Here is a 26,247-nt window from a genome sequence, read left to right on the forward strand (position 1 = left end):
CCAATTGAACACAGCAATATGAGTAGCAATTACATCTTTCAAGCAATTGCATGAAGATAACAAGCCAACCGGCGACCAACACGAGAGCAACGCAGGTTCTATCTAATTAAGGATTTACATGGACAGGAGACATGCCTTTACATGGACAGGAGACATGCCTTTATATTACATGTATTTATAAGTTAAGGTTTCCCAAGCCTTTATAAGCAAGCCCAAGGCTCCTTCCCTAGGCGATGTGGGACAGGAGACATGCCCCCCTTGCCATCCTAGAAGCTTGCCGAAAGCCGCTCCTTGTCCAGGCCCTTTTGGCCCCGACGACCACTCCCCGCCTTCGTCGGACTGGGTTGGTACATTCTCTCCTCCTTCGAGCACAGCGTCCTTGTTGTGGCCCCACACGCGGTCGGAAGTCGGCTCTGATACCACCTGTAACGACCGGGTCCCACTCGCAAGATATTGTCCGCTTTGTATACTAAGTCCTCACGGTTTTATTCCTCCGAGGGCAGCCCATACTACCCTCAGAAAAGGCCTCTTACAAGTTAAGGTTTCCCAAGCCTTTATAAGCAAGCTCAAGGCTCCCTCCCTAGACGATGTAGGACAGGAGACATGCCCCCCTTGCCATCCTAGAAGCCTGCCGGAAGCCATTCCTTATCCAGGCCCTTTTTGGCCCCGGTGACCACTCCCCGCCCTCGTCGGACTGGGTCGTTACATCATCCCTGTGAAAGTATTTTTTAAAACTATGAGATGAATTATAGTTTCTTTCCCTTTTATTCATGTCCTATTTTTTGGGTTCCTCTCACGGATTATTCTCAGTATTAACCGAATACAGAATAAAAATCTTATATATGCAGTGCATAAAAACTCACAGAATTCCTAGAATGCAGAAATTAGTAAATGAAGTTGATGAGCTGATAGAATGCTGTCAGAATGAACTTTTAACATTATCTGAAGGAAGCTCCCCCTTAAGTTTCTGTAAATGTACTAATAGTGAAACATATACCGTAAGATTTTCACCTGTAGCCTTTGTAAGGAGGAGGAACATCTGGAGGATGCCGCCATTGACTCATCTACCCTTATGAAAAACAGCGGGTGGATCCCAAGCATGCTTGAAGGAACTGTGATGCCGAGGATCTTTCGAGTACTCTTGGTGGCGTAACTGAAATAAAATGTATTGGGGAAAGAATGCAGATGGCTGTTCAATCGTATTGACCCTTGAATCGTGAGGTCCGGGAGAATCCAATCGCCAGAGGCAAAGGGGCCTGTATTTCCCAATATGCAATCCAAAAGACCCCAAATCCCTACTTTCTTCCAAGAAATGCCAAAATGATCAAAACCAAAATTGTAATAGGCGTTCAACCACGGGATGTCGAGCCAATCGTATACTATCACTCCGAGACGGCAAAGCTGAAGTAGACATACTGCCTTCATTGTCTTTCCATCCTCCGGCCTGAATTATTAAAGCTCATTTCAGCACTTCAGCAACGGAAAAAGGAAAAAAAAGACGACTTTCCCGCCAGATTAGAAGCACCGCTAGAAATCTACCCAAGCCAGTTGAGCTTATAGAAATCACACTAAGAAATCAAACTTGCAGTGGTGACCCGTGAATGAGATTTGAAAGCCAAGATAACAGGCAAAACCCAAACTCACCGCATTCCATCTAAGTAGGTTCTTGTGGTCCCATTGAATGCCCCTGATAAGGATGTGATACTCAACACCCAGCTCTCAGAAGTATTCTCATACCCCTTGAATGCCTAAAATCATCAACCCCAGTCATTTGAAAATGTTGTCAATGACTGTCCTTCCATGTACTAGAGTATGCTCGCTAATGAGGAAGATCAAAAGTACATTATCAGCTAGCATCTGTTGCAAAACCCGAACGACCTGCGCTCCCGCCGAATGCCCCACAAAATGGATTGGGCGATCTTCATCCCATTCCATGTACTATATTTTTTGCATCTCAAAAAATTTAAATTTCACTCAAATTGGGTGGCCACATGTATTCTAAGCCATTCTGTGAAGTTTTGAAAGTTTTGATTTTTTGATTTTTTTTATTTTAAACCTCAAAAAATTTAAATTTCACTCAAAGTGGGTGGCCACAGGTATTTTAAGCCATTCTGTGGAGTTTTGAAAATTTTTGAATTTTTAATTTTTTTGGGCAACTCAAAAAATTTAAATTTCACTCAAAGTGTGTGGCCACAGGTATTCTAAGCCATTATGTAAAGTTTTGAAATTTTTGATTTTTTAAATTTTTTTTGGGTAACTTAAAATATTTAAATTTCACTCAAAGTGGGTGGCCACAGGTATTCTAAGCCATTCTGTGAAGTTTTGAAATTTTTGATTTTTTCATATTTTTTTGGGCATCTAAAAAAATTTAACTTTCACTCAAAGTGGGTGGCTATAGATATTCTAAGCCATTCTATGAAGTTTTGAAATTTTTGATTTTTTCATATTTTTTGGAAAAAATTCAACAAATTCCCTATTTTCCCGAAATCTGACTTTTTTTATTTTCCGGAAATTTTTATCAATTTTTCTGGAATTTTTCAATTTTTATGGATTTTTTGGAATTTTTTTTGGGTGGTGGCCGGCGGTGGTGGGAAAAATTGTTCTGGAAAAAGAAGAAAACAAGGAAGGAAGAAGAAAACAAAGAAAAATCAGTTTTGCAAAATTGTTCCCAGAATCAAGAAGCTACTTTTTTTTGCTTCTTGATTCTGTTCCAAAACTGATTCTAGGAACATAAATTTTTACTATTTGGCAAGTTGCCAAACGCGCCCTAAGCCATTCTGTGAAGTTTTGAAATTTTTGATTTTTTTTGGAAAAAATTCATGAAATTTCCTATTTTCCCAAAATCTAAATTTTTTTTATTTTCTGGAAATTTTTATGAATTTTTCTGGAATTTTTCAATTTTTATGGATTTTCTGGAAATTTTTTTAGATTTTTAGGAATTTTTCAGATTTTCTAAATTTTTTTTATTCCATTTCTAAAAGAATGGATTTCTGCTCCGGAAAATAAAAATTTGTGTTGTTATCAAACGGGATTCTGTTTTAAAAATAGAATTTTTTTGTCGTTATCAAACGGGTTTTTTTTATCAGAAACTCGTCCTGGAAACAGAAATAGAAAAATCAATTTCTGGAACAAAAATGTTATCATTCGTGCCCTAAGGTGCTTTTTATCAAAAATAAGATATTCATCAATTTTAGAATCTCGTTAAATTATTTTTGGGAATTAAAGCACCTATAAACGAGAAATGCTTTTTCGATGAAATCATTTTTTTTTCACGAATTAAATAAATAAATACTGAAAACGAAATGATGATTGATCCTTTTGGGTCTTCAGGTTTTGCCTTTGCCTCAATTTTTTTAAATGCATCGAGCACTTCACTTGAGCGCCTCACCGAGGGCGCTCAAGTGAAGCGCTCTCGGAGCCCTCGTTTCGCTGCGCCGTTCAAACGTTCTCCCTCTCCTTCTTCTTCGTCGTCTTCTCCTTCCTTCTTCTTCCTCGCATTTTGCAGTTCCCTCTACACTGAGAGGAAGGGCAAAATCGGCCCAGAGAAGAAGATGAGTGCATAGAACTACGTGGTGACGGCGCACAAGCCCACCAACGTGACCCACTCCTGCGTCGGCAACTTCACCGGCCCTCAGGAGCTCAATCTCATCATTGCGTAACGCTTCTTTTCCCGCTTTTCTCTCTGCTTCCATCTTCCTGAGCATTGTGTTCACAATTCGTTTGTTTTTTCTTCTTCTCTTTTGGCGGCAACTCGTGGGTCGTTGAAATTCTAGGTTTTGGTTTGAGAAGAGTGGAGGCTTTCGTCCGTTTGTTGTCGAGCATCTTTCCTGGCTTGCTTCGTTTGGTTGACTGTATGTTCCGTCTGGCTATGCGGAAATCTATTTTCTTAGGTAAATGCAATTCTTGGGATGGATGGGTTTTGCAGATTTTGGGTAACAAAGGATAGACCACTCAAATTTCTACTTTGTTAGATTTGGGATATAGTAGGATGCTGTTTTCGGGATTGGAGGCTGCTGTGTTGATTCTAAACTTGCTCAGACATGAGAAGTTTGTCTCGCTGTACCTGTTCAAGTCAGATTCTTTTTTTTTTGGGCATATTGAAGTCGGATTGCCAATCATGATCTTTTGCTGAAATCTTGTTTAGTAATTCTTAATAAATACGGCAGATGTACCGTTATGAGAGTTCATACTGCTTTGATTCAGAACTCTAGTTTATGTCATAATGTTAAAGAGTGCCTTTCAACAGAACGTTCGGGATGAAAAGCTAAGCTTTAACTGCATAGGAGTTCAATGCAAACGAAAGGGTTATTGTCGTCAAATTTTCTGAGATTGAATTTGATGCATGGATCAGCACGTTTTACCCCTACGCTATTTTCACGGGTCGATCGATCTAGCGTTCCCACACTCGTGCGGCCTTAGGAATTTCTCCCCAAGTAAGCCTTCCCACACTCACACTCGCAAGTTCTTTAGAGAGAGAAACTCTAGAGAGAGAAGCTCTGAACTTTGTATTGCTTCTTGAAAATGAGAGATGATAAAATGAGGGGGAGAAGACCCCATTATATACAAGTATTGGGCTGACCGTATCCGTAGATCTCTCCCCGATCTCAACGGTCGAGATCGTACTCTCCCAACTACCCCACCTACCGCATTTATTACGGAAGGGTACAATTACCGTATCGCCCGCCCCCAGGAGTATTCTAGAAGACATCAAGAAAACCCTAGTACTAGAACACTCGGGGCCCGCCTTCTCGTCCAAGGGTCGGTCACGGTCCATCGTCCAGAAAACCTCAGGAACGATCCAATTCTTCGGGCCGTGACATTCTCCCCCACCTATTCGGGCGACGCCCTCGTCGCGTCTTCGGCATGGAAAGCATCGATATGTTTCTTGAATTGCCAAAGAGCTTCCTCGGGCTCCCAACTTGCTTCACTCTCCGGAAGACCCTTCCATCGGATCAAGTATTCTCACTTCGGCGCACGATATCTCTTCCGTATGACTCGATTCGCCATGATGAAGTCGACGTCTTGATCATAGGAGGTCTTTGCTCCAAGCGGTGCCCATTGCGACTCCCCTCGATCCGGGTCCTCTTCGTCTACACGGAAAGGTTTAAGCATACTCACATGGAATATCGGATGTACCTTAAGCTTTGGTGGAAGTTCCAGTTTGTATGCGACATTCCCGACTCGATGCAACACTCGGAATGGCCCCTCGTAGCGACGTATAAGCCCTTTATGCACGTCCTTGTATCGGAGCACAAGGTGTAGCTTGGCCAACACCAAGTCCCCGACTTGGAATTCCACGTGCCGTCGCTTCTTGTTGGCCCACTTCTTCATGCGCTTCGAGGCCTTGTGTAGACACGTTCGCGCCAAGTCCGCCTGCTCATGCCACTCCTTGGCGAACTTGAAAGCGGATGTGCTACTCCGCTTATAGCCCGTTGCAACCGTACTTGGAGTGAGTGGTTGTTGTCCCGTCGCGATCTCGAACGGACTTTAGTTCGTGGACTCGCTCTTTTGAAGATTGTAGGAGAATTGGGCTACATCGATCAACTTCGCCCAATTCACTTGTGTCGTACTTACATAGTGTCGGAGGTACAACTCCAAGAGTGCATTGACTCGCTCCGTTTGTCCGTCGGTTTGGGATGCACGCTCGTGGAGAAGTTGAGATCCGACCCTAATAATTTAAAGAGTTCAGTCCAGAACCTACCCGTGAATCGAGGGTCGCGATCGCTGACGATCGTTTGTGGCACTCCCCAATATTTGACGACGTGCTTCAAGAATAGCTTGGCCGCCTCCTCGGCCGGACAATCTTTCGATGCGGGCACGAACGTCGCGTACTTGGAAAATCGATCCACCACGACCATAAGAGTTCGACACCTTCGGACTTTGGCAAGTTGACAATGAAGTCCATGGAGACACTCTCCCACGGACGTTCCGGGATGGGAAGTGGCTCCAAAAGCCTCGTCGACGACCGTTGTTCAAGCTTGTCTTGTTGGCATACAAGACATGTCCGTACATATGCCTCAACGTCGTCGCGCAAGTGAGGCCAAAAGTATCGATCCTCCACAAGCGTCATAGTGTGGTGGATTCCCAGATGACCCGCCCACTTGGAATCATGGCACTCTCGTAGGATTTCCTTCCTTAGCTTCCCATGGAGGGGCACGTACAACCGTTGTCCCTTGGTGTAAAGCAAGTCGCCTTCACACCAAAATTGCCGGGTCTTGCCTTCCCGAGCATGGTCAAGGAGTGCCTTGGCGGTTGGATCATGTTTGAGCCCTTCCTTGATCTGCTCGTTCCATGGATTCTCGGGACGAGTTAGGGTCGATGCCAACCCCGCCTTTCGACTAAGAGCGTCGGCCACGGAGTTCGCCTTCCCAGGCTTGTACTCAAGCACATAATCGAACTCCGCCAGGAAATCTTGCCAACGAGCTTGCTTCGGGCTTAACTTCTTTTGGGTTTGGAAGTAGCTCGTGGCCACGTTGTCCGTCCTTACGACGAACCGGGATCCCAAGAGATAATGCCTCCATGTACGAAGGCAATGCACCACCGCGGTCATCTCCTTCTCTTGGACCGTGTATCGTCGTTCGGTATCGTTCAACTTTCTCGACTCGAATGCTACCGGGTGTCCATCCTGCATAAGAACACCACCAATAGCAAAATCGGAAGCATCGGTCTCTACCTCGTAAGGTTTGGCGTGATTGGGTAGCACGAGCACTAGCTCCTCGGTCATGGTTTGCTTCAACCGATCAAATGCCCTTTGGCATCGGGCCGTCCACTCCCACGGTTTCTCCTTCTTTAACATATCCGTGAGTGGCGCGGTGATGCTCGAATATCCTCGAACGAACCGTCGATAATAGTTGGTAAGGCCAAGGAATGACCTTAGATCCGTCACCTTGGTCGGCGGCTCCCAATCTACAATGGCCTTAATCTTGGCCACGTCCATCCGCACACGTCCACCCCCGACGATGTGTCCCAGGAATGGAACTTCCCGTTGTGCAAAGGCACATTTCTCCCGCTTGACATATAAGTCATTCTCCCGTAGAACTCGAAAGACTCGTTTGAGATGCTCGATGTGTTCCTCGAGCGTCTGGCTATACACCATGATATCATCAAGATAAACCACTACAAATTGATCTAGGAACGGGTGGAGTACCTTGTTCGTGAGTGTGCAAAATGTGGCCGGAGCATTTGTCAAGCCGAATGGCATGATAAGGAACTCGTATGACCCATACCGCGTTACACAAGCGGTCTTTGGCTCGTCTCCTTTTGCAATCCGCACTTGATAGTATCCCGATCGAAGATCAAGCTTGGTGAACCATCGTGCTCCTCCAAGTTGATCGAACAAGTCGGCAATGAGAGGGATCGGGTACTTGTTCTTGATCGTCAGTTTATTTAATGCCCGATAGTCAATGCACATCCGAAGTGATCCATCGTGCTTCTTTTGGAATAGAACTGGGGCACCAAACGGAGCCTTCGATAGTCGGATATACCCCGCATCGAGCAACTCCTTGAGTTGTCTTCTTAGTTCCTCCAACTCGGGAGGCGCCATGCGGTAGGGTGCCATGGCGGGTGGTCGAGCATCGGGCACGAGCTCGATTTTATGATCCACCTCCCTTTGAGGCGGAAGCTTCTTCAGGAGTTCGGGGGGCATCACGTCCTTGAAAGAGTCGAGGACTCGGGTTACTTCCGTCGGGACATCACTCCCTTCACCCTTTGGATCCTCAACCTTCAAAGTTGCCAAGAAAGTAGCTTCCCCTTTTCTTGCTCCTTTAGTAACTTGCATTGCCGATATTATCTTTTGGTCACGACTCGACTCTCGGTCGACCGGGATCACACATTGACAACGTGCATCCAAGATACAAATACAATCGGCAAATGGGACAATAAGAGCATCTATTCTGTCAAGGAATCCCAAGCCAATGACAAAGTCATAATCGTCAAGTGGAATTACCTCGATCTTCTCTTTGCTCTTCCATTGTCCGAGTTGGAACTCCACATCCTTAGCCAACCCGTTGGTAGGAACTTCCTTGAAGTTCACCGTCTTAAGCCAACCGGCCCCCTTCTCAACCCGAAGATTGAGTTTCTTCGCAGCTTCTTCCGAGATAAATAGATCGGATGCCCCCGTATCGACGAGTGCACTCATCGTGGTTCTTCCGATCGTCACGTCCGCGAACATCAAGCCCTTAGGCTTATTTGCCTTCTTGGACTTTATGGAACTTAGGATTCGCAACGAACCGAGTCGCGTCCCCTCTCGTTCCTCATCGTGTGCCTTGACAAGCGTCGCTAGCTTGCCTCGAGTTGGGCAATCACGAGCCATGTGTGCACCGTCGCACAAGAAACACTTGAAGATACATCCCTTCTTGTGTTCTCCTCCGCTCGACTCCGTCCTTGCCCTTGGAGGGGCCATTGGTAGTTTGCTTCCACCTGGGCGGTGGACTTTGTTACGATCTCCCCCACTAACGCCCTTGTCCCTCGGTCGGGTGTCCGGCTTGCTTACGGGAGTCGATTTGTACTCCACCAAGGCCTCGGCCACGGACATGGCCGTTGAAAGGTCTTTCGCGTTGCATCGCTTTAACTCTTGCTTAACCCATGGTTTCAAGCCACCCATGAATTGGTGGTAGGCCTCCGTATCATTCATGGACGGAATTTGGAGTAGCAACTCCGAGAACTTCCGGACATACTCACGGACTCCTCCTTTTTGCTCAAGGCGACGGAGTTCATCTCGAGCTTCTTCCTCCGCATAAGCGGGATAGTATTGTTGTCGGAATTCCTCGACATACAATTCCCATGTAGTGATCGGTTCACCACTCTGATCGTCACTCCTACGACGCCACCATAAGAGTGCATTATCAGACAAGTACATAGCCGCGGTACTTATCCGAATCGCCTCGTCAGTGATCCCCATCGTTAGGAAGTACTGCTCCATGTACCATAGGAAGTTGTCCACGTCCTTGGCCACCCGTGAGCCTTTGAACTCCTTTGGCTTCGGGGCGTCCACTCGTGGACTGGCTTGCACGGTGATCACCCCGTTCACGCGTGTTCCTTCCATTTCAGCGACTTTCGCCTTAAGTTCGGCCATCTCCGCGCGCATAGCCTCCACCAAGGCCTCCAAGGCATCGTCCCGTTGCTGAAGTTCATTGGTGGTGTCGGTCAGGTTGCCCAGTATCTCCCCTTGGAGTTCTCCGAACCCCGATTTGAGCTCCAGCACCTCGGCCTCAAGCTCCCCCGTTCCGGTCTCGCCTCCTTCGATGCGTGCGGACATATCCTCGACCATTCCTTGGACGTCTCCCATGGCGATCTCCACCTTCGCCATGCGGGTCTCCAAGTCACCAACCATATCCCTCGAACTTGAGCTAGCACGGTCCTTCTTCGCCTTGGCGCCTTGCTTCTCGGGAGCCCTCCCACGATCATCGCCTCCGCTTTTCTCGGTTTGGGACGATACATCGGATCGTGGTTCTGTCGCGCCTTTGCCCATCGTTGCTCTGATACTACTTGTCACGGGTCAATCGATCTAGCGTTCCCACACCAGTGCGGCCTTAGGAATTTCTCCCCAAGTAAGCCTTCCCACACTCACACTCGCAAGAACTTTAGAGAGAGAAGCTCCGAACTTTGTATTACTTCTTGGAAATGAGAGATGATAAAATGAGGGGGAGGAGACCCCATTATATACAAGTATCGGGCTGACCGTATCCGTAGATCTCTCCCCGATCTCAACGGTCGAGATCGTACTCTCCCAACTACCCCACCTATCACATTTATTACGGAAGGGTACAATTACCGTATCGCCCGCCCCCAGGAGTAGACATCAAGAAAACCCTAGTACTAGAACACTCGGGGCCCGCCTTCTCGTCCAAGGGTCGGTCACGGTCCATCGTCCAGAAAACCTCAGGGACGATCCAATTCTTCGGGCCGTGACACTATCGTGCCCTTGAAGATGCTTAAGTGTGGAAGTAGATGTAGCATATTCATTTGCTCAGTGGCTCACAGATAGCTAAAAAGGCATATAATTGGTTGTCTGGGCTTGTCTTCTATAATTTACCTGGTTATGTCAAAAAAAAAAATTTCTTTTCTTTTCTTCGCCTTTTTTCTCCTTGCGAGAAGGTGCATTTGAATCTCCCTCTAATGTGCACATTTTCATTTGGAGGTCAGACTTATCAATTGCCAATTGATGGATGTCATGCCATTTTGTTTGATGGGCTCTTCCTCTCACCTACCATATCGAAGCTTTTTACCCATTATGTCAGTATCGTTATCAAGTGAAGACGCATTGATATTTTCATGTTGTAGAATGTGAGTAATTTGTGTGGTGAAGATAATTTGGCAGATGATTGTTGATGGCGCTATTGCAATTGATATTATTCTTAGATCAAAGTGCATTCTGTTAAACTGATTTCACTTTTGTTTTTCTATTTCAGCAAATGCACTCGAATTGAAATACATTTGCTTACTCCTCAGGGTTTACAGGTAGGATATTTCCTTTTTATGTTTATTTTTGCTGGACTGACCAGGATTTGTTTTGTTCTGTTTGTAGTCATTTCTTTAGTTGGTTATACAATACCGTGTTTTGCCCCAATTTTTTTTAGCTGTAGCCTCTAATTAATTCAAGTGATACGCATCTCATCATGACATGACTCGGAGCCTTAGTTGAAGTTGTAATGAAAAACCTCCTTTGGCAGTGGAAAAGATGCTCAATAGTTTGGTTAATCTCCTAGTAATAATATGTGGTCTCAAGTGACTTGGGTACGCTTGTCACCATTAACATGCCTCGAGATAAAATTTTTGTTTTTTTTCTTCCGTCAAAAGACTATGATTTCTTCATTTCATTTCATATATTAAGTATGAATACTTTGAACCTTGATTTGCTGTGAGTGGTTTATATATATGTCCTTTTCTTTGCCTCAGATTTGTTAGTACACTAAAATAATTTCTCCTTAAAGTTTGGTTTGACTTGTCTTGGAACTAAACTCTTTCTTCGGTTCTGTTTTTTCTTTCCCGGCTTTCACAGGCTATGCTGGATGTGCCAATTTATGGGAGAATTGCAACGCTTGAGCTTTTTAGGCCTCATGTGAGCCATCAATGTGATCGTGTTTTTGTGGTTTCTTTTCTAAGTGATCATAATCATGTTTTGGCTCTTGTTTTTTAGTCCAAGTCCTTGTCCTTTTCTTGTAACAGGGTGAGGCACAGGATTTTTTATTCATTGCCACTGAAAGATACAAGTTCTGCGTTCTTCAATGGGATGCTGAGACGTCTGAGCTTGTTACGAGGTTGGTATGGTTATTTGTATAATCATTGTTGTTTGAGTTGTAGTTTTGTTGTGTGGGCTTATGCATCAATATATACACTATAGAGGCTCTAACAAACCAGGGTTGCGGTAGTGAGAAAGAAACCCTAGCCTTTTTAGCACAATGGGATAGCCGTTCATCTCCTTTTATGCGGATGTCATCTTTGGTTATTTTGGACCAACATGTCGTCTCACGTGGACTAATTAATTTACGTGGGACTGCTTTCAATTTATAAAGCTTAAGTTGGTGGATGGAAGTCGATTTTAGCATTTTGCTGTAAAATTGGCCGGATCTGCTTGAAGTGCACTAATTGCAAAAATTTGAAATATTAGTGCATCGGGCTATAAATTCAAAGTTCAGCGACTTGATTGAAAAATCGCTAAAATTTAGTAATCACCAACAGAATCAACTGGCCCATATGTGTGTATGTTTTTAGGGGTGTTCGACTCTAGAGTGGACTGGTTCTCGGTTGGGTGGGTTGATTTTAGGTCCCAGCCTTGAACCGGGAACCGACCTTCTGATTTTCGGTTCCGAAAGATTGGAACCAGGGATCAAAACCGGTAAGCGGCCGAGTTTGGTCCAACTCCCGGCTTTACTTGGGAACGACCAACTGGCCCATTATATGTTTTTGGTAAGAACCATATTCTTATCATAAAATACAAAAGTTGCATAATTTTATTGCAAAAACATTTGTCAGTCAAGTGTTTTGATTGTTCTTGTTGAAAACTATGGTTCAATATATGGTGGGTGCAAAAATATGTTTTTTATTTCAATAGAGGCTCTAAACCTGTTTAGAATCGGTTCAACCCTGGAAGCGGATTGGTTGAACCGGTTCCCGGATTGAACTGGTGGTTCCGGCTTTGGAACTGGGAACTAAACCGGTCACGGGCCGGTTCTGGGTTTGAGGATTCGGGGACTGAATCGGTTCTCTCTAAAAACGTCCTCGAACCGGTAATTCCAAGTCGATTCAGTCTGGTTCTCGGGTAGCAGCGAACCCGGAGCTCACCCTTAGTATAGTGCTCAGGAAAGGTTACTTGTTTTCAAATTGATGTAGCTTGGCTTGATTAGTGAATAATCTCTGATAAATGCTTCAGAGCAATATCATATTGAGTTCGATCTTCTTTTGTCGGTACATATACATATCTTGATTGTATTTTCTTTTCCGAAATATATGAAAAAACGTTATTTACTTGCACAATGATACTGCTCTTGTTAGGGCGATGGGTGATGTGTCTGATCGGATAGATCGTCCTACAGATAATGGTCAGGTAATTGTTTTGACCTTTTATTAAGTCATAAGGTGTTCCTTTTTTTTTTTTTTTTTTTTGCTGAGTTCCAAGCAATATTATTTCTTTGTGATTGATTCAACTTATTGGGTCCTCTGTTCTTCTGCAGATTGGAAAAATTGATCCTGATTGTAGATTAATTGGTCTCCACTTATATGATGGGTTGTTTAAGGTTTGGATACAGCTAACCTTGACATATGCCTTTATTGTTTGGTTGGGAAAATGGAGCGGTTAAACCTTCAATTAACTTGTGCAACTTTGGGCAGGTTAGACCTTTTGACAATAAAGGGCAGCTTAAAGAAGCATTCAACATCAGGTACCTTTCCTTCTTTTGTGCTACTCCATCATAATTGCCTTTTTGTGACGGACTGAGTTTAACTTGTCTCATTTTTCCTTGGATAAATTCTTCTTGTATACTTGGTTGTGTTTTGAAGTAGATGGAATTTCCAAGTTTAACTGTAGCTAACGTCCTTATCAAGGAATACAGTGCAATACCACTTCTCGTTTTGCTTTCTAAAAGATCTTGCTACATGGGTTTCATAGGGGACATGTCATTAAGTAAGATGAAATGGCGCAAGGCATAGTTGACCCCATGATACAAAATGAAAATTGACCTAGGTGTTCTCGTTCTTTTTACTTTCTAGGGCACAGGACAAGATTGCAATTTTTCAATTGTTATTTATCATGATTGCATCGATAGTTTTTTGACACACTCTCTGTTAGTGTTGCTAATTTAGAGCTTGCACACCTCTCAGTATGTCTTCTAGGCTTATATACAAATCTGTAGTGATGTCGAAAGTTATTAAAAACTGCCTACAAACCCAAGCCAAATTTTAAGTTGCAGCTTTGGATTTCTTTACTAAGTAAATGCAGTGATTAGTCTTTCTTGTCTTTAAATGCATATTGTACTTTATTCAATTATTTAAGTCAACACATGTTTTTGAGATGCTTGTGGCTTGTTATACTTGTGGTATTCTGATGATTTCAGGCTTGAAGAACTTCAAGTTCTGGATATAAAGTTTCTCTATGGTTGCTCAAAACCAACAATTGTTGTTCTATACCACGAGTCTGTAAGCATGTTGTTGCTCTTATGCTCTAATTTTTCGTTGTACTATGTGTAACTGGTTGTTGGCATGTTAAAAACTTTGGGATATCTGCAACTATGAGTTAGATATCTTATTGCTGAACCTTTTAAGTTTTGAAAAGTCCATGGCGTGCTTGGCAGTTCAATGACATAGTCTACCGTTGACCCGAGGCAGCATTCTTGCTTTTCACCCTAAGTCTCAAGCTCAGGTTGTCATCTAGATGCTTTTCTGAATCTCAGATATAGGAAGAGAAAAAAGTTCCATTAATAAAGATGTGGTAAGTTCTGATGAATGTTACAAATGTGGATCTCTCATCCATTTAGATAATTAATTTAGACTCAAAATTATCCACTTGAAGAGGAAAATTGATGAAGTGATCTTTCTTACCCAACATTTGTACCGTAATTGACCAACACTTTTTAAATGGAGATGCTATTAAATAAATGCCGATTTGATGTTGTATCTGGCATGGAGTTGTAGTTGTACTTAGAAGTTGTTTAACCTGGTATGCCTTATTGCATTTGGTGGGACGAAAGAGAGAGAGAAACAGGGGAGAAGAAACGAAGTGGATTTCTCCATTCAATTAACCTAAAGTTTAGTTTTACTTGAAGTGGAATTTGGATAAATAAAATTGGTACAGAATGTTATTCTATTCTTTGTGGAGATTGGGGTATTTCCACTTAGTTCTTGTGCATCCTTTAAGATCTATAGACCCTCCAGCGTCTCTTGGATAAATGAAATCACTTAGCCAAAACAAAGAGGTACCATGAGGAGGTGAAGATCGAGTAAATTAAGAACTTGATGTTACGTTTGTAAATTTCTGCACATGATCAGATTGGAATGGTTTTCTTTTTCCCCTCCTCCTGGGATGTCTAAAGTCAATGCACAGGGTTTTTGTGTGAAGTAGGATTCTTCTGCTATATGCAGCGCTGTGGTGATCATGAGCATAATTTTTTTGATCCTCACAGGATAACAAAGATGCTCGACATGTCAAGACATACGAGGTTGCTCTGAAAGACAAGAAGTTCGTTGAGGGTCCCTGGTCTCAAAACAATGTAGATAATGGTGCAGATCTGTTGATACCAGTGCCTTCCCCTCTCTGTGGTGTACTTATAATCGGGGAACGAACAATTGTATATTGCAGTGCAAATGCATTTAAAACAATACCAATTAGACCTGTAAGTTAATTAAATCTTCTGCTGCTTGATGTTGTCATGTTGTCCTATTCCTATCTGTAACTAATAGTAAATTCGTGTTCTTTCTCGGTGCTTCTGATGCTTGTTTTAGTCCATCACAAAAGCATATGGAAGAGTCGATGCTGATGGTTCTAGGTATCTACTTGGTGATCATGCTGGGCTTCTCCACTTGCTTGTTATAACCCATGAGAAAGAAAGGTAAGTTATTAATGTTCTTTTGTTAAATTCTATCATGTGTACATGGCTATAGTTTGCTGGAGAACTAAATTTCAACAGATTAGCTTCATACTTTGCTTTTCTGATAGTAGCTGAACTTTTTTGTCTTTGTTATATCTGCCGGCTGACAGAGTTACAGGTCTCAAGATTGAGCTTTTAGGAGAAACTTCAATTGCATCCACAATATCATACCTTGACAATGCCTTTGTTTTTATTGGCTCAAGCTATGGTGATTCACAGGTGATGGCAACTATCTTGTGTGCTCACGTGCTTGCTCCTCCATTATCTGCACTCTATTGATATGCTTTGCTCCCTAGTTTCATAGTAATATCTCATCAATCTACACTTCGACGAGAAAGCACTCTTTTTCATTGCTGGATCAAATCTTCCTGAGATGATAGGGTAGGCCCTGTGTTGTGGTTAATTTTGATGGGCAAGGTCATGGACGGTCTGGTGTCATATCTTGAGAGTTAATTGTTGTAGAAGTCACCAAGTGAGATGGAGAGAATAGAGGCCTAATCAATTGAAAATACTTTTAAGGAGTGGATTTTCTTTACTACTATTATATTTCTCTCTTACTTTTTACCCTGGGATGTTTACACTCTAGAGTGTTGTTGCAGCTTATCAAGCTGAATCTACAACCTGATTCAAAGGGTTCATACGTGGAAGTTCTGGAGCGTTATGTTAACTTGGGACCCATTGTCGATTTCTCAGTGGTTGACCTTGAGAGGCGGGGTCAAGGTCAGGTTGTTACATGTTCTGGAGCTTACAAGGATGGTTCTCTCCGTATAGTCCGGAATAGCATAGGAATCAATGAACAGGTAGTTTTATTTTTCCTTCTATGCATTATCCTTCTAAAATCACAGGTTAGTTTATCCTTCTTTACTTTGGTGTGTTTACTTGTATGTGCACAATATTGTAGGCATCTGTAGAAGTTCAAGGCATTAACGGGATGTGGTCATTGAGATCTTCTATAGATGATCCTTTTGACACTTTCCTGGTTGTAAGCTTTATTAGCGAGACAAGAATTTTGGCCATGAATCTTGAAGATGTGTTGGAAGAAACTGAGATAGAGGGTTTCTGTTCTCAAGTTGAAACTCTCTTCTGCCATGATGCTGTGCACAATCAACTTGTTCAAGTGAGTGCTCTCCTCACGGTTTCATATCCAAATTGTAAGTTAGTATGCTTGAGTACTTTTTCTGTGTTAAGATAAATATGACTTGATGAGAACTGTTTTTATTGAACCGTGACACCATGGATGATATGCTGCACGTCAGAAAACTGAAAAACCAATGGCATGTACGAATGTCAGCATCATATACCTTCAGTAGTGGATCTCTATCTTCTGCTTCTGTTGTTGATGTGTGACCTTTTGAGTGGTTTGTACGCCATATCCTAATATCGAAACGTGGCTCTATTTTGGTTAGGGAGGTGGTAGATCAGTGATTCTTATTGAGTTATGGCTAGTTTAGTGCCAACTTTTGTAGCTGTCCTGGAGAAAATATGAGGTTGTCTGTGTAACAACTATAATCATGTAGAGGAATGCAATTTTCCTCCTCTTGTACTTCATACTTGTCGTTGCTCTTTCCCAACTAGTTACACTTAAACTCCTGCAACCCAATGAAAAGGAAGTCTTTTAGGAACTTTCTCTGGGAAGGCTTGGAAGATGAGTTTACAAACCAGTTAATGAACTAGAGCTGTAAGATTGGCAGGAAATATTTTCAATCCTTTAAGCTTTACTTGCTTTTGAAATTCAAGAATGCTATTGTTTGACTGCACCTATAACTTCCGTTGCCCTGTTTGCTTTCATTTCTTCTTTGCATATGTAGTCAATTTTGGTGGCTGATAATCCCTATTGCAGGTGACTTCAAGCTCTGCGAGACTTGTAAGCTCTATGACGAGAGAGCTGAGGAATGAATGGCATTCTCCAGAAGGATATTCTATTACTGTTGCCACTGCTAATGCCACTCAGGTTTGTCCTTTCAAAGAAGTTGCTAGGTCTTATAATTTTGGGCTCAGCCATGTCTCATGTGGTATCGATGTCCATTGGTTGATGTTAAATGCAATATCACCTGGATTACTTTCATAAGAAGCTTATGATTGAAAATGGTCACTTGCTTCAGAAAGAATCAATTAAATATACGGTTTACGCTTTTGGGTGGTATATCTTGCTGGGACACATGTTGATTGGAATGATATCGCTGCTCCTTTATGAGCAGAAAATTGGGATAGGAAACGATGCATGAAGTTAGATGCATGGTGTTATCTTTGTCTGTGATATCTATTGCATGTAGTAGAGCTTCATAGTCTGTAACATTTTGTATGAACTTTCTTCTCCTTTTATTTAAGTTAGCTACAGCAAAATTTGTGAACCCGATCTATTGTTAGCTTATTTGAAGGTAATAATGTGTGCCATCTCCATGGTTGAGAAATCTCTTTCTATTATTTTTCTCTTTGTTCATGTGTTCATGTGAAGTTTTTTCTTCTTGTGAATTAGTGATGAGCATTGACACGGGAATATCATATAATCTTCCATGTTTTTCCTCAACAGGTGGTTGACCTGTTGTGTCCGTGCACACAGAAATTATTGAAAGTGGCATGGACCAAGAAGTCTATGACTTTATTTGACTATATATTTTGGCTAACTCTCTGTTATAGAACAGTTCCTGGTGGTATATAGATTTAAATCAGTTCTTCACTGATCAAGTCTTTCTTTTAATTGATGCAAATTGTGCTATGCTCTACATACCGTCAAGCGTGATGACTGGCATAAAACTTGACGATTCTGCTCCTCTTTTTTCTTTTGCTTTATGGCTTATTTGGCTTTTGCATGAGTTGGTCTCTTGATTTCCAGCCTCATCATGCCATTTTCTTTTCCCTTGGCAATCTATGGAAGAATCTTAATTGCCTCTTGTAATAGATGTGCACATACATGCTTGCATGAAGGTACCTTTGCATTCTTTTTGACCTTCTGTAACGACAGGTTCTACTGGCAACTGGAGGTGGTAATCTCGTTTATCTAGAAATCGGCGATGGGATTTTGGAAGAAATTAAACATGTACAGCTAGAATATGAGATCTCATGCCTTGACATTAATCCCATCGGGGAGAATATCCATTACAGTCAGCTGGCAGCAGTTGGAATGTGGACGGATATAAGTATAAGGATATTTTCATCGCTAGACTTGAATCTCATTACCAAGGAGAATTTGGGAGGAGAAATAATACCTCGTTCTGTTCTGCTTTGTGCCTTTGAAGGGGTATGATGCATTCCTTTTGTTTTTTGCCTTACATCTTAAGCTTCTCCATTGTTTATTATGTACAATTTTGTCCATGTTTCATATCTAAACCCAGGTATCTGGATGAGATTATGTGAATACGAATGAACACTTGTAGGCAATTTTGTGCCTTCTGTTGATTTGACTGGTAACATTTTCATTTCCTTAATAAAAAACAAGTGGGACGTGTAGGCTGGGAACTCAAACTGTGTATTTGTATTTTCAGGATCATATAGTGGTTAAGCACCGGTTTATTTTCTTTTTGCTTATCGCTCTTTTCTCATCTTTCCCTTAACAGATATCTTACCTCTTATGTGCCCTTGGAGATGGTCATCTCTTGAACTTTCAATTGAACATGCATTCTGGTGAGTTAACAGATAGGAAGAAGGTGTCTCTCGGGACTCAGCCCATTACCCTCCGTACGTTCTCATCAAAAAATACTACACAAGTATTTGCTGCGTCAGATAGGCCAACTGTCATTTACAGCAGTAACAAAAAGTTACTCTACGGTAATGTAAATCTCAAAGAAGTGAGCCACATGTGCCAATTCAACTCTGCTGCTTTTCCTGACAGGTATTTTGAGCAATGGTGATAGATAGTGGAAATTTTTCATAGTACTATTAGCATATGCTGGAGATCCTCTTTTAGGATGAAATCTTTTTGATGGTCATTCGGTGCTACTTCTTGACATAAAAAGTTCTTTGTTTGCTGATATAGTGAAGACTGAAGAGAATGGATGAAGAAATTTAGATGTTAATCGGTTGTGTTTGTGGCGTGAAACAGATACTTGTTTCTTGAAGTATGCTATTTTTTAAGCTGTTGATTTTAGATGCTGGCTTACAGAATTTGACTTGAGTTCTTAACGGGGGCTCTCTTTTCAATGAACATAATGACCTCAATCTGTCTTTTGTGTAATTATGTTTATCTTACTTCATCTAGGCAGTTATTGAGGGTGATTGAATTGATCTCTTCCACTGCTCTCCATTTAAGTCTCCACACCTGTGTAAAACTATGGGATTAAACCCCTTGTTTCATATGATGAATAGATGATCTATTCTTAATGACTTGTGTTTTCCATCGACAGTCTTGCAATTGCGAAAGAAGGCGAGCTTACCATTGGTACCATCGATGATATCCAGAAGCTTCACATCCGCTCTATCCCCCTCGGGGAGCATGCACGGCGCATTTGTCATCAGGAGCGGTCTAGGACGTTTGCAATTTGTAGCATGAAGTACAACCAGTCAAGTGCTGAAGAATCTGACATGCATTTTGTTCGGCTTTTAGATGACCAGACTTTTGAGTTCATGTCCACTTACCCACTTGATACATTTGAGCATGGTTGCTCCATACTTAGTTGTTCCTTCTCTGATGACGGTAACGTATATGACTGTGTTGGGACTGCGTATATGTTGCTGGAAGAAAAGGATCCAACCAAGGTTAGATGCATCATGCATGAAGCCAATTTGCTATTTATTCTGCAGATTAGTAAAATTCTAAATGTCTTACTTTAAATGCAGGGTCGGATATTAGTTTTCATTGTTGAGGATGGGAAATTACAGCTGATTGCTGAAAAAGAGACCGAGGGGGCTGTTTGCTCTTTGAACGCCTTTAATGGAAAGCTATTAGCTGCAATCAATAAAGAAATTCAATTGTACAAGTGGATGCTGCGAGATGATAGTTCTCGTGAATTGCAATCCGAATGTGGACGTCACGGTCCCGAACTTGCCCTCCATGTACAAACTCGCGGAGACTTCATTGTTGTTGGTCATCGGATGGGGTCAATACATCAGGGGTCAACATCCCTGCTGATATACAAGGCAAGTTATTTTATCAGTTTAGAGTGCTTATACATTTCTGGAGTTTCTTTCCTTCATGATCTTCAATCTTAACACGACATTTGCAAAGATATCTCCTCCTGTCCGTACCCTTTTACCTTGTACAACAGTCACGTGATTATAATCGTTAGTTGTCCCTTTAGACATGAACGCGAGCACAAGTCTGAATCTCTAAGAATTCTATAACAAACATTTTATCATGTTTTCTCAATCGGGAAATTCCCAACATCTGCCTTTGAATCTGTGCACAGCCAAATCGGGGTTGCCATGTTCATAGCCCCTGTTTCATGTGTATTTCAAAAGCATAATATATTTTTTCGAGTTGTTTATGAGGGGGATTGCATGGAATTTGAAAAAGTAGTACCAGAGGGTTTGGTCTATATGGAGAAAGTACACGTCCTTGGTTTCTCGGTGTAACCCGAACTTAAATTCAACCCTTTGTTCTACATGGAAGAAACTCTTGGTCTCGACCATAGTTTTAACCACTCTTTTGGACTTACCATTCCTTCATTTTGTCATCCAGCTTGAGGAGGGTGCCATTGAGAAGCGGGCACATGATTACAGTGCAAATTATATATCTGCCGTTGAGATTCTCAATGATGATACTTATCTTGGTGCGAAAAATAATTTCAACCTCTTCACAGTGAGGAAGAGCAGCGAAGATGCCGCCGATTGGGATAGGGGCTCTCTTGAGTGGATTGGCGAGTATCACCTTGGAGAATTCGTCAACCGGTTCCGCCATGGTTCCCTTGTGATGCGGTTGCCGGATTCCGATGTGGGTCAGATTCCGACCGTCATATTTGGCACGGTTAATGGCGTGATTGGAGTGATTGCCTCGCTCCCTCGTGATCAGTACGTATTTCTAGAGAAGCTTCAGTCAAACTTGAGAAAGGTAATTAAAGGCGTTGGGCGACTGAGCCATGAGCAGTGGAGGTCGTTTTACAATGGGCAGAAGACCGTGGATGCTCGGAATTTCCTGGACGGAGATCTCATCGAGTCGTTCCTAGACCTTAGCCGCGGGCGGATGGATGAGATATCTAAAGCAATGGGTGTTACGGTGGAGGAACTCTGCATGGGTTGGAGTAGGAAATTCGACCATGGACTCGAGAAGTTGCGAAGCCACAATCACAGGCTTATTCATTTGCCTGCAGACATAAGTTATCTCCTCTTGGACTGTGGGAATCTGCTCCAGGGGGATTTCCACTCCAAGATCACCCCGAGCAATCATGATACCATCGGAAGCTTCGACAATCTCCCCCAATTTCTGAAGAGACTCTAGGCTCTCTATCTTTGCCAATACTCTAATAGATCTGGTAAATGAGAAAGAAATATTGTTTTGGATTCCAATATCAGGAGGTTCCATATGATTGTAGAAAAGGAGATTACAGAACTTCCTTCTTGTGAACTTTATGCACCACTTCAACTTACTTGGATGATTTGGTGGAAATGTAATCCTTAAGGTTGCTGACTGCATCAGCATCATTGACAAATGACATTGCAATGAAGTCTACACCTTCAGCAATTCCAAAGTCTATGTCAGCCCAATCCTGCAAATCAACCATATAATACAGTGAACTAACAAGATTGAGATCATCAATTGCAGGCTTGCAGTGCAATTTCACCATCTAAGCAAAACAATCTGATTATTTAATGACAATGAGAAGATTCAGGTGCATCGAATTAGAATTTTCTGATATATGTTCATCTGTTGCTTTGAAGTAGTGGGAATCAGGAAGAGAGAACCTAAACCAGCATGATAATCAACTCATCTCCAGTAGTATACTTCCCAGCAGAAGAGTCCTTTTTCATATCCATCCTCGTAAGCTTAAGCTCACTTCTCAGTTTTATATTAACCACCATTTCCATCAAACGCGAAAGTATCAAGGATTCAGATGGTAATGGTATCAATACATTGCAATGAAGTGCTGAGGTCATGTGGCAAATTTTTAGCCCCACAACCGTGCGCTAAGAAATAATGATATAGCATGTGTAACACCTGGATAACTCTTCAACATACAGTATTATGAATCTCCCACTTCAGAAGAAAGGAATAAGGGGCGGCAACAAAATTTTACAAATGAAGCTCCGGCAAGGTCATACTTGGGCTATTTGCGGTTTGCCAGAACCAACTTTTCTCCCTTCTCGGCACAAATGGTAATGCATGAGAATGTAGTCTTCTCCTTTTCTCATGTTTTCTTACAGTCGACTACATAATGCAACGACCCAGCAATGAATAAATGCCACGCAGTATGTCCACATTAAAGCAAGAACAACACACTTAAATAGACAAAGAACTACTGAAAGCAGTAACGTCCAAAGTCTGAGGAATAAAAACAAGAAACCAGGATTATGAAATCCACCTTTCTTGACAGAGTAGGCAATTTGTAATTCCTCTCAACAAGCTTCCCATCTCTCCAAAAGCTGAACTTTGCGCAAGGAAGAAACAAACCAGAATCTGTGCACTTACACTTCAAATCATTCCCAATCTTTTCAATGACTTCAAAACTTGCCATGCCTCCATCGATAACGAGCTCATCACCAACCTCAATACCTGCGAAAGTTCACGTTCAACATAGAGAGGGATGGTTAGACGTCAAAATATGTCAATTACATTAAAAGGCTCCACTGTCTATGCAGTAACTCGTACCTTCAGAAAAACCGGAGTGGTTTGCTTGGACAGTGAAAGGGCGGGAACCCTCGAACTTTTTGGTAGTAAATAACCAGATTGATCCTTCCTAATTTTCTCATAGCAAAACAAAGCACCATGAGAATAGGATTAAGCAAATTAATGTATCTTCAATTAAGATGAAGCTTAAACATAAATGCAGACCAGACCAGACAAAATTTCACAAAAAAGAAGTCCGGATTATCGACACTTCCTGAACTATGAAGCATTAAGTGATCCCTTTGTCGCACACTGACCTCTACTTTGACAGAGGAAGGAGCACCATGATCAACGACATGGATCTGACTGCCCTCGGTATCAATCATGACCGAAACACAAAATCCCTTTTCTTCATTCAACTTCTTGATCTTCCTGATCACATCCAAATGCCACTCTCTCGAGTTGTGACACATGTTGAGCCTCGCCACATTCATCCCTCCGAATCCCAACCTCTCCAGATCCTCCAAGGAGGAACAAGCAGGGCCAATAGTGCACACGAGCTTTGTCTTCCTCATCCCCAGAAACCCCTTCTCTCTCAACTCTTCCTCCGACACCACATCAAAACCTAAAGCACCCCCAACCTTGCTCCCACTCTCAGCTGCTCCCACTCCCATTTGCAATACTGCTCTAACTCCAGTAGACATCCTACTCTTCAGTTTCCCTCCAGAACAAGAAATCATGGGCACACCAAAAATCTGGCTCTTGGCATTGAAAGTTGCGATCTTTGAACTGATCTGACCACAAGGAACAGTTAATTCCCCTGCGACTGCCATGTTCCTGACGATCGAATATTATCGCTTACTTGCAGATGAAAATCTGGGGACCAAGTTCAGGAATCAGCTTTCGATGAAGACTTGTACACCCACCGGTGAAAAATGTATTCAGTATAGACAGATTTCGGCTTGCAATCGTAGAGTCCGTCAAGATCTGGACTTTTAATAAAGAGATAGTGAAGATTACAATAAGGGTCCGATTTCTTTGAGAGAGTACCAAATATTGAAAGCAAGAAGGTGACCACAAAAGGTCAAAGAAACCAACTTTGCTGCACACTCCGGAACAACTGCTGCCGCCATTGGTTTAGCAATTAAATTAAGAAAGGAAAATTTCAATTAAGGATTCAAAGTGGGGCTGTTTTATCAAAAAAGAGTTCGAAGTGAATAATATCTCAAATAAAGATCTGAAGTGCTCAAACTAGTCTCAAATAAGGACCTGACTCGCCGGCCGGCCAAATATTCATCGGCTGGCGAGTTTCCGACGCCGGAATAGGGGCAATTTTGTCATTTCCTTTTTCTTTTTTTTTTTTTCCTTTTTTCTTCCCCGGTCGCCAGTCCGGCGACCGGCCAGAGGCTGAGGCCGGCGAGGGGCGGCGAGGGCCAGCCTCGCCGTCGCACAGCCATGGTGAGGATTGTTATGACACAGTGCACGTGAACATGCTTAGATTTGCGTTGACGACCCGGTTCATTTGGCTTTTATAAGTCCAATCTCCAATGTATGTAGTTTTCCAGGGTCACGTGGTTGGAGCAGCTTTTTATCTATCGCATGGAGTTACTAAATTTTAAAATCTTTGTATGGTTCTTCCTTTTTATATTATTGTAAAACTTTAAAATTTTGTCAGAAAAATCTGGAGGAGTTCAATTTCAAGAGAATCGCTGGCCGTTCTCATAAATATGATGCTAATGCGTACAATCCTCGTGGAATTAGCTAAATTGGTTTAGCATATCGATGCCCAGAGACTGCAAACATGTGCATATGTTGAAGGAATTCGAAATAGTTTCTATTGATTTACCTTGTAATCAAGAGTATGCACGCCTCCTTACCAAAAAACAAAAAAAAAGAGTATGCACGCCCGTCTCCAAGATATGTTACGAATTGTCTTATCAACAAATCATGGTAAGGAAGGGTTAGATTTTGAATACAGTAATTTCACGCTTATAAGAGAAATTAAATACATTTTTTGTGGTTACTCAGAAGCCATTTTACAGAAAAACAACAATATTTTTCAGTATTTAGCTAAAACCTAAAAATGAACTGGAAAATATTTTCCATCGTTTGGTGTGGAAAATCTGATTGATTTTCTTAAATAGACATTTACTGTTTGGGCACTAGTGACTTGTCCATAGATAGCCAGGATCCTAGGTCTATTTTCAATGGACCCGGGCATAGGCCTCGGCGCCCGAGCGCAGTTGCTAGGGATCCAGGCATAAGCTTTAGGGTTTTGAGTCCGGCCCCAGTGAACTTGGGCCTTGCCTCCATGGATTGAGGCCCAGGCGCTTATAACCCAGGCCTGGCCTCGATATACCTGGGACATTGGCACCAAGGTCTCAAGCCCAACCTCCGTGGACTTAAGCCCAACTTTAATGGACCCAGGCTTAGGCGCTAAGGATTCGGGCAAGAGCACCAAGGTCTTAGGCTCGGCCTCTGTGGACACGGACCAAGGCTCCGAGTAGGGGTACCGAGGTCCTAGGATCCGCCTCTGTAGACCTGAGCCTAGGCATTAATGTCTCGAGCCCCACCCTTGTGGACCTGGGCCTAAGCACCAGGGTTCCAAGCCCAACCTTTTTGGACCCGAGCTTGGCCTTGATTGACCCCAATGGTCCTGACCCCGGCCTTTATACGTGGGTTCCCTGCCAAGAGCCCGAGAATGAGCTTTGGGTTTCCTGTGCCCAAACGTAAAGTTTCTAGTCCAAGTGTTAATATTTAGTCATATTTTAGAATTCATTTTCCTGAATTTAAGTATAGATTGTCCATTAACTCAATTTTCTAAGCGATCTAAATGCCGGAAAATGTTTTCCATGATACAAACGAAGTCTTGGAAAGGGGTGGGAAAATTACCCAAGCAATCGTAAATCTATAGCTTGGATGTCAAGTCAGTCACAAACTTTCCAATTTTATCAATTTAGTTATAAATATTTTGCACAAAGTTCCAATATAGTCCTTTATGTTAATTTTGTTGAAAATTACTAGCATGACAGTCCAATTATTGCTTACCATCCTATGTAGCATACTGTTGCGTTATTGATTTCTAACGAAAATTAACCAGAAAGATTACATTGGAATTTCAAGTAAAGGTTTAAGACTCAATTGGCAAAAATGAAAAATTTATGATTGAATTAGTATCCGTACAATAAATTTATAACTGGTTGGACAATTTTCCTGAAAGGGTTCTTGTAGCTGCTAGGACAAAAATTTATGGCGTATAGGCTTGCCCTGCCACCTAACTTGTCCCAGGTACACAATGTCTTCCACGTGTCGATGTTGAGAAAGTATGAACCAGACCCGACACACGTCCTAAGATATGAAGAAATAGACGTGGACGACAGGGTATCGTACGTGGAGAGACCAGTCAGAATTGAAGATCGGAAGGATCGAGTACTACGGAATAAGACGATTTCGATGGTCAAGGTAGTCTGG

General features: G+C 42.4%; 3 protein-coding genes across 3 annotated transcripts; 1 reads left to right on the forward strand and 2 right to left on the reverse strand.

The window, feature by feature from the left end:
• Positions 1-978: 978 nt before the first annotated feature.
• LOC115665565 (uncharacterized) lies at positions 979-1,935 on the reverse strand. Its single transcript, XM_030587427.2, has 3 exons — positions 1,843-1,935; positions 1,645-1,748; positions 979-1,444 (listed from the first exon to the last, which is right to left on the reverse strand). The coding sequence occupies exons 1-3, from the start codon at positions 1,933-1,935 to the stop codon at positions 979-981; spliced, it is 663 nt and encodes a 220-aa protein (XP_030443287.2).
• Positions 1,936-3,349: 1,414 nt separating this feature from the next.
• LOC115665381 (DNA damage-binding protein 1-like) lies at positions 3,350-21,450 on the forward strand. The gene is made up of 19 exons (XM_056312444.1): positions 3,350-3,655; positions 10,410-10,458; positions 11,000-11,059; positions 11,167-11,258; positions 12,493-12,544; positions 12,672-12,734; positions 12,829-12,878; positions 13,551-13,632; positions 14,616-14,825; positions 14,935-15,041; positions 15,191-15,299; positions 15,680-15,880; positions 15,982-16,197; positions 16,921-17,031; positions 18,043-18,318; positions 18,635-18,909; positions 19,421-19,772; positions 19,854-20,153; positions 20,695-21,450. Exons 3-19 carry the CDS (start codon positions 11,003-11,005, stop codon positions 21,448-21,450), a joined length of 3,309 nt encoding a protein of 1,102 aa, XP_056168419.1. The 5' UTR covers positions 3,350-3,655; positions 10,410-10,458; positions 11,000-11,002.
• Positions 21,451-21,595: 145 nt separating this feature from the next.
• On the reverse strand, positions 21,596-23,609 carry LOC130138419 (pyruvate kinase isozyme A, chloroplastic-like). Its single transcript, XM_056312445.1, has 4 exons — positions 23,094-23,609; positions 22,819-22,906; positions 22,532-22,722; positions 21,596-21,718 (listed from the first exon to the last, which is right to left on the reverse strand). Exons 1-4 carry the CDS (start codon positions 23,607-23,609, stop codon positions 21,596-21,598), a joined length of 918 nt encoding a protein of 305 aa, XP_056168420.1.
• Positions 23,610-26,247: the final 2,638 nt, after the last annotated feature.

The sequence above is a fragment of the Syzygium oleosum genome, unplaced genomic scaffold (assembly GCF_021117445.2).
Source record: "Syzygium oleosum isolate NSW1041296 unplaced genomic scaffold, Sole_v2.1 Sole_v2.06, whole genome shotgun sequence".
Lineage (NCBI taxonomy): Eukaryota > Viridiplantae > Streptophyta > Magnoliopsida > Myrtales > Myrtaceae > Syzygium > Syzygium oleosum.

What these genes read in the sequence shown, in the direction of transcription:
- LOC115665565 (XM_030587427.2), bottom strand. Translation starts at nt 1,935, where the DNA reads ATGGAATGGGATGAAGATCGCCCAATCCATTTTGTGGGGCATTCGGCG. An exon ending in AACAGATGCTAGCTGATAAT is followed by an intron (nt 1,749 to 1,842) that starts GTACTTTTGATC and finishes TGATGATTTTAG; the next exon opens with GCATTCAAGGGGTATGAGAA. An exon ending in ACCTACTTAGATGGAATGCG is followed by an intron (nt 1,445 to 1,644) that starts GTGAGTTTGGGT and finishes TTAATAATTCAG; the next exon opens with GCCGGAGGATGGAAAGACAA.
- LOC115665381 (XM_056312444.1), top strand. Translation starts at nt 11,003, where the DNA reads ATGCTGGATGTGCCAATTTATGGGAGAATTGCAACGCTTGAGCTTTTT. An exon ending in AAAGAAGCATTCAACATCAG is followed by an intron (nt 12,879 to 13,550) that starts GTACCTTTCCTT and finishes TGATGATTTCAG; the next exon opens with GCTTGAAGAACTTCAAGTTC. An exon ending in TCTGCTGCTTTTCCTGACAG is followed by an intron (nt 18,910 to 19,420) that starts GTATTTTGAGCA and finishes TTCCATCGACAG; the next exon opens with TCTTGCAATTGCGAAAGAAG.
- LOC130138419 (XM_056312445.1), bottom strand. Translation starts at nt 23,609, where the DNA reads ATGGCAGTCGCAGGGGAATTAACTGTTCCTTGTGGTCAGATCAGTTCA. An exon ending in CTTCCTCTGTCAAAGTAGAG is followed by an intron (nt 22,907 to 23,093) that starts GTCAGTGTGCGA and finishes TGAGAAAATTAG; the next exon opens with GAAGGATCAATCTGGTTATT. An exon ending in TGCCTACTCTGTCAAGAAAG is followed by an intron (nt 21,719 to 22,531) that starts GTGGATTTCATA and finishes GTTGATTTGCAG; the next exon opens with GATTGGGCTGACATAGACTT.